This window comes from Colobus angolensis, unplaced genomic scaffold, assembly GCF_000951035.1.
Source record: "Colobus angolensis palliatus isolate OR3802 unplaced genomic scaffold, Cang.pa_1.0 Scaffold361, whole genome shotgun sequence".
Taxonomy (NCBI): domain Eukaryota; kingdom Metazoa; phylum Chordata; class Mammalia; order Primates; family Cercopithecidae; genus Colobus; species Colobus angolensis.
This window is the reverse complement of record NW_012116944.1, coordinates 531,907-539,780: the sequence shown is the minus strand read 5'-3', so window position 1 is coordinate 539,780 and position 7,874 is coordinate 531,907. Positions and strand designations below refer to the sequence as shown.

Below are 7,874 nucleotides of genomic sequence, written 5' to 3'. Positions count from 1 at the left end.
GCACTTGGTGTCAAAGCCACTTTCTGGTCACACATTCATTCCATGGTTGCTAGTCAGTATCTCAGGAGGTCAGAATTTAAAACTCCTTTCAGTCAACAAAGGAGTAAGTTCAATTAAAGACTTCCATTATCTGCCAAATTTCTAGAATTCTGTCTAGAGTGCTAGCATGCTTGATGAGAGAAAGCAGCTCAGAGCCCAGAGAGGTGTCAGGTATTAGGTAAGTTAATTTGGTTTTGTATAAAAGGCATGGTAATCTGGCAACAGAGTACTTATCCTATTAGCAGCACAGTGGTAGCCAAGGGTCTCTGTCTGCAAGACAGGAAAATGAAGCTACTGAAGTCCCTGTTGCTCCCGCCTGCCTGCAGGATGGCTACTGATTTTACAAAGGCCTTCTGGGAGCCAATCCAGGGCTCACCTGGGAGAGTGGGTAACAGAATGGCAGTAACCATGTTCGGCCCCCATGGGAAGTGCCTGACTGAGGGAAGTCAGCTGCCCGTGGGTGAGGGGGCTCTTGCCATTATGGGCTCAGAATCTGAATCTTACTGATCCCTGGTAGCTAGACAATTGCCAAGAAATTGTCCTAGCTGGTACTACCCAAGTGTTACAGTCTCTGCATAGGGTCCTCAAACACTTTAAAGGTCATGAACCATCAAATTCAAAAGAGTAGTGTTTGTTCTATCAGTTCTGAACGTCCACAGGGAGAGGCAACTAGATTTATGCGGAAAAAGTGCTGTTTGAAGGAGCTGTGTTTTCTTTTGAACTGAAGTGACTTTGGGAACCAGAACATTTCTGCGGATGTCTGAATGTCAAGAACCTATCTCTAAAAGACATTCATCAGGAATTGTTTGCTCACTCCAAGTGCTTTTTAAAAATTCAACATATGGCAATGTTTTAATTTTTGTGCTTTCAAGAGGTAACTAAATCGATAGGAAGCTGAGGGAAGAACATTCCATTATGGACTTCCTTGTTTGGGTGCAAGACACTATCCACAGCATTGAAATCTATAATCTCATAAAATATTCTTATAAACATATACCATATTTCTCCTATAAGAAAAATGGAGAACTGTACCATGAAGGCAAAATTTGTTTGCCTACTCTCAGAATTCCTTGGAATGGCAATGTACCAGGAGGGTCAGTGAACTGTTGGTGAAAATTCCGGGTTTGACATGGCCCAGTATGATCGTGTCAAAAACCTAAAGCCTCAATGATTAAATGCCAAACTTCTTCCCTGCATCTGAGAACTGTATTATGATTATGTATATTACACATACATTCTAAATAAAATTTATATAGACCTACAGTTTCTTCCCAACAATTGAGTGATGTTCTCAGTTTGGGGGTGGAAGCAGGAAGAAGTGAAAAAATCTTATTGTTGCTTTTACTCTTAAGTTCTTAAAATGCTAGTCAAACACTATTATCCAACAAGACTTTTTTTTTCATTCTGTTAACTCTTAAATATGTATTCGAAGGCAAAAATGGAGGTTTCTATACTGTACAATATTAAATATCTACAATGTCATGGTTCCTTATTTTTAGGAGTGTGTTTAATAAAGAGTTGGCTATTAGAGATGGTTGTCACAAAACATGGACTCTTAAAAATTACTGATAAATTACTTTTCAGTTCTCTGATTATATCCAACAGATACACATTCTTGTCATAAAATATACATTCTCTAGTAAGTTATTTTCATCCACAGCATATATAAATATGCAAACACAGGTGGTAAAAATCACTTTACTACCAAAGTACAAAACAGCAACTGCTGAAAAACAAAAATTAAGATGTTGCTAGTATTAAGAAAAGAGTGACTCAGTGTTCCACTGCAAAGTGAAACCAAATGATTTGTGCTAAATGAATGAAAATAATGTATTCAGAATATACTTCTTTGTACACTGCACTTGCTTATACTGGTGAAATGAGCAGCCATCAATGCTAATGTGCTACTTTCCTTTACACCTTTTTTCTTTTCTGCCAAGCAATACAGTATTTTCTGGCCATTATGCCAAGATATTCCGATAATGTCCGTTTCAAATAGTATTTTCTAATAGTATTTTGCACCTTTAAAATATTTGTTCAAACTCTACTTTAAGAGAACACAAATGAAGAATGAAAGGGGGAGGCCGCATTGTTTTTGTTACAATCATACTGCCTTCTGCAGCAGAAATCAAATAACACATTCTAATTAGCCACTGAAACCACGGGTGAGTAGGACCACATTTATCGACTCATGTTAGAGGGGGCCAGGTTAGGTAGATTAACATTAAGGATAAAAAAGAGAATCACATCTTAATATACGATAATTATCCATCCCATTTATGTGGAGAAGGTACAGCCACATGATTCATTACTTTAGGCCATCTGTTTTACAAGAGACATGGATGTCAATAATACAATGAAAATAACCTGTAAAAAGTGTATCTGTAGAAAGTTCTGTTAAACAGAAAATGTGTCTTGGGCACTGATTCATCTAACTTTCTGTTCTATACTGAAAGCCAGATTTTCAAAGGTCTCAATTGTAGTGCTGAATTATTGGTATGTTTGGTAAACACTGTTATAATGAGAGAAGAGGGTAACAACAGCTCAGTAATTTTCTGCAAATTCATGGAAAAAAATATAAAAAAGATATCCCTTTTCCTTTTACAAACCTAAAAGCCAGGAGAATGAAGCTCTGGGCCAAGCAAAAATTGCACACTGCTGCTGAAATACCAAATACCAAATAGCGAAGGTTCCAGCCAGGGAATGGACGTACATGAAGATTCAAGTAAAACACTGATGGAAAAAGTCGTCTGGTTAGTGTTGTAGACCCACAACACTGGCTGCATTTCTGACAAACATTTACAACACAATGGGTAGTGAAGCCTAGATAACCTCAGTGCAAATAAGTCATATCCAAATATGCCAGAGAAGGAAGCCTTTGGCGTTGAGTAGACGGCTCCATTGGATGAGTCCCAACTTGAAATTCAGACTAAGCTCATGCATTAAGGCTGGGAGGAGGGGTGCACCGAATGTTGCGAAGGAGTGGGCTGCGAGGTGGCTGCTGAGGGGACCGTGGGCTGCATGGGTGGCGGAGGTGGAGGTGGAGGTGGCTGGACTGGGGTCTGTGTGTTGGGAGATGGAGGCGGCGTGGGCCGTTTGAATTTGTCAGGACTGTTGCTTCTCCGTGGTGAAGGCCTCTGCAGAGGGGACAGGAACAGCAAGTCAGTCTAGGTACAGATGGCTCATTCTACCCAACACAGGCTGACTTGGCACTGGGGCTAATCAAACACTAACCAACAAAGACAAGAAACTAGGGATTTCTTTCTTCATCCCTACTGGTTTCTGAACTAAGAATAAAATTTAAAGAAGGCAGTGTTTACACTTCCACCTACGAAAAAGCTACATAAAATTACTGCACAACTTGTGTTGAACAAACTGTTGGACTTGGGTCCTTCAATGAGAGCTGTAAAATATCCCCTTAAATCTTTCTTTCAGTGTGTGTCACCAATTCCTTCTATTGCTTATCTCCAACAAGTTGTCCATATCCTGAAAGATACAGCTCAACAAAAATGTTTCTATGTTTGAGGGCAGGCGCAGTGGCTCACACCTGTAATCCTAGCACTTTAGGAGGTAGAGGTGGGTGGATAACCTGAGGCCAGGAGTTCCAGACCAGCCTGGCCAACAGGGCAAACCCCGTCTCTATTAAAAATACAGAAAGTAGCCGGGTGTGGTGCTGTGTGCCTGTAATCCCAGCTACTCGGGAGACTGAGGCCAGAGAATCCCTTGAGCTCAGGAGGCGGATGTTGCGGTGAGCCGGTATCATGCCGCTTAACTCCAGCCTAGATGACAGAGTGAGGAAAAAGAAAAAAAGTTCCTACTTTTCCATAAAGTCCATCAAACTGGCAAAACAGCTTCAGAAATACTTTAAGTGCATTCTTACAATAGGGTTCTTCTTTAAAATATTGGAATTTATTCTTTGAAATATGGGTATTTCTGTTATTGGAAATACCCTTAATACTCTCACTCTACTAGCTACATCGCTTATGGCTCTATTAGTCAACTATATTGCTGGCTCTAAAGAAAAAACTCCCTTGGGTAGAGCTGGAACCCGATGCACATAAGCTTCCTTGTAATTCAAGGAGAGAAAATTCTGAGTAACATTACAAATAAGGCTAACTTCAGGAAGAATACGGAAGGTCAATGAACTGTGAAGGTGTGGACAATAAATATCTTTAGACATTATGGCAACCAACAATGCTTTATAGCAAGGAGCTGGCCAGAGTTCAATCAAAGCACTGGCCAGAGTTCAAATTATATTTCACAAAGGGGAATTTTTCATAGGAAGTGAAGTGAAAGTTTTGTCTCCTGAGAAGGATTTTAGTTTCAATACCAGAATTTGGTATCAAACTGTTTTGAAGTCTCTACAGTTTCAAGGTGAACGATGGAGGAGGCAGGAAGAAGGGCAAATGTCTAAGAGCACCGATCCTGTTCTCCAGAACACCAGTCGGTACCACTTTCAGGAGTAAAGTGCTGCTTCCTAGCCTGTGGACACTTACTGTGATACCGTGGGATGTTCCCATGTGCTGCACGTGAAGACCCGGGGAATTGTAATAAGACATTCCGGCTCTAGTCAGTGAAGTTGGTGGCGTGAAACCAACCGTGTGACTTGCATATGATAGACCTGAAATATAACAACAAATTAAGTATCATTTTAAGCTCAACTATCTGGTGTCTTCAACTATCTAGGAGGTTTTAAATTGCAGTAGTTCTCCATCACCCACAAAAATACAAACAGATGAAAAGAACGGTGGGCTCACTAAATGGTGTGGATAACAAGGGCAATAAAAGTTAATTCCTAGGATAGAATAGAGAGCCCAGAAATCAACTCACACATATATGGTCAACTGATCTTCAAAAAGAGCACCAAGAATACACAATGAGGAAAGAGGACAGTCTCTTCAACAGATGGTGTTGGGAAAACTGGATATTAACATGCAGAGGAGTGACACTGGACCTTATCTTACACTATATACAAAAGTCAACTCAAAATGGATTAAAGACTTAACTATAAGACCTTAAACTATAAAACTCTTAGAAGGAAAATAAGGGAAAAGTTCCTTGACATTGATCTTAGCAATGATTTCTTGGATATGACATAGGCAACAACAAAAAAAAGCAAAAACAAGCATGTGGGACTACATTCAACTAAAAAGCTCTGGGCCAAGGAAACAGTCAACAGAGTGAAAAGGCAACCTATAGAATGGGAGGAGATGTTTGCAAACCATATACCTGGTAAGGGGTTAATATGCAAAATACATAAGTAACTCCTATGACTCAAAGCAAACAAACACACTCAAATAGTCCAATGAAAAAATGCACAAAGAACTTTTCTCTAGAAAAGATACACAAATGTGCTAATAAACATATGAAAAGATGATTATCACCACTAGCCATTGGGAAAATGCATATCAAAACCACAGTGAGATATCACCTCACAACTGTTAAGTTGGCCATTATAAAAAAAAAGAAAAAAGATAACAAGGGGTGGTGAGGATATGGAGAAAACATCCTTATACATTGTTGGTAGGGATGTAAAATGGTGCATCCACTATGGAAATCAGTATGAAAATGCCTCAAAAGATTAAAACTAGAAGTACCACATGATTTAGCAATCCTACTTCTGGGTATTTATACAAAATAATTGAAATCAGGATCTCAAAGAGATATTAGCACTCCCATATTCACTACAGTGTTATTCACAATAGCAAAAATGTGGAGGCCAGGCGTGGTGGCTCACGCCTGTAATCCCAGCACTTTGGGAGGCTGAGGCAGGCAGGTCATGAGGTCATGAGATCCAGACCATCCTGGCTAACACGGCAAAACCCGTCTCTACTAAAAAAATACAAAACAGCCGGGCGAGGTGGCAGGTTCCTGTAGTCCCAGCTACTCGGGAGGCTGAGGCAGGAGAATGGCATGAACTCGGGAGGCGGAGCTTGCAGTGAGCTGAGATCGCGCCACTGCACTCCAGCTTGGGAAACAGAGTGAGACAACGTCTGAAAACAAACAAACAAACAAAAAACAAATAAATGTGGAAACAACCTCACTGTCCATCAACGGATGAGCAGATAAAAAAATGTGGTATATATGGACATACAATGGAATATTCAGTCTAAAAGGAGGAAATCCTGCCATATGCAACAACATGTATTAACCTGGAAAATATTATGCTAGGTGAAATAAGGCAGTCACAGAAGGACAAATCCTGCATGGTTCCACTTATATAAGGAGTTTAGAATAGCCAATCTCATAGACACAGAGTAGAATGGTGGTGAACTGCTGCTCAGCAGGCATCAAGTTTCAGTTAAGCAAAACGAGTAAGCTACAGAGAGCTGCTGCACAACGTTGTACTATAGTTAACAGTACTGTATTGTACTCTTAAAAATAAGAGGATAGAACTTATATTAAGAGGTCTTACCACAATAATGATTTTTTTAAGTCAAACCCTGTCAGGAGTTCAACTGAGATTCAAGAATGCAAAAGACATGAGAAGGAACAAGAATAAAGTGGAGAAAATAGAGCAAAGGAGTAAATATCAAATGCAAGAAAACTAGAAGTGTCAAAAAATGTATCAATAATTGACCAAACTTGAGATAGATATTAAGTAGCCAAAGAACTCAACCTCCTAGCAAAAAAAAAAAAAAAAAAAGAAAAAAGAAAAAAAAAATCAACAAGAAGATAGAGAGGAGTGTGGGCATGAGTAAGAGAGAGAGAGAGAGAGAAAGAGAGAAAGAGATAGAGAGAGAGAGTGTGTGTGTGTGTGTGTATGTGTGTGTGTCTCAGCCATAACAGCAAACAAAAACACTGGGAATGTCACAACTTGAGGATATTCAATACAAGGAACGAAAGCCCTGCCAATGTTCCCTCAAAGAACCTGGTATTTAAGGAAGAAACAACCCCCAGTCCACCATAATGTTCTGCGTAGTCTTCATCTAGGACTCCAGGATCATCTCCACTGTGTTTTTAACATCTGTATGTCCAGACTCTCCTTACTGTTAGACAGGTTTTGATTGGGGTTCATATTCTGAAAACATCTAAAAGCGATCCTCACCTACATGTGGCATGTGCAGCCCTGGTTTCCAAGAGTTAGTGCAGAAGTCACCAGCTGGTCTGGGGAATTACTTGTTTCATCACTGTACAAACGTGGCTAGCTTTCTTTACACTTTTGAGTTCCCAACATCTACCACAATACCTAGCACGGGGTAGGCTCCATACTGGCAAAGTGAAAAGGGAAAACAAAGAAGCTGTTTGGGGAAATGTGGATAGAAATCACCTATGGACAATCACTCTGAACCTACTATCAGCTATTAGAGGCCAAGCAATGTGAACTCTACTTACTGCTTTTCTGAATTACATAAAAACAAGAAGCTGTTAAGTATGCTTTTCCATCTGTCTTTTTTGTTTCCATGACAGAGATATTCAGCCAAGCCTTCCTTTAGTTGTGCTATTATCACAGGACTTTTCTGTGCCTTCAACATCTAATACTAAAAGTTTATTTTGTGATTTGATGATCAATTAGTGATGCTTTCTATTTGACATATTTTCATTTCCAACTGTGGAGTTTTATTCACATTTACAAAATGGAGGTCTGGGATAATGGACAAGTCTTTGGGAACTAAGTGGTTGTTTAATGTGGTATTTACTGGAATCACAAGAACTTTACTAATCTGGGAAAAGAAAGAAAAGAAAGAAGTTGTTTTCTTTTTTCTTTTTGAGACGGAGTCTCGCTCTGTTGCCCAGGCTTGAGTGCAGTGGCCGGATCTCAGCTCACTGCAAGCTCCGCCTCCCGGGTTTACGCCATTCTCCTGCCTCAGCCTCCCGAGTAGCTGGGACTACAG

General features: G+C 40.0%; 1 protein-coding gene across 1 annotated transcript in view; it reads right to left on the bottom strand.

Moving 5' to 3' along the window:
• Positions 1-1,818: 1,818 nt before the first annotated feature.
• Positions 1,819-7,874, bottom strand: part of CCDC6 (coiled-coil domain containing 6) — a 119,389-nt gene continuing 113,333 nt past the window's right edge. Inside the window, exons 8-9 of the mRNA XM_011953443.1 lie at positions 4,536-4,660; positions 1,819-3,176 (exon numbers count right to left, since the gene is read on the bottom strand). Coding sequence (XP_011808833.1) covers positions 2,982-3,176; positions 4,536-4,660 — 320 coding nt within the window. The 3' untranslated portion in view covers positions 1,819-2,981. The remainder of the gene's footprint in view (positions 3,177-4,535; positions 4,661-7,874) is intronic.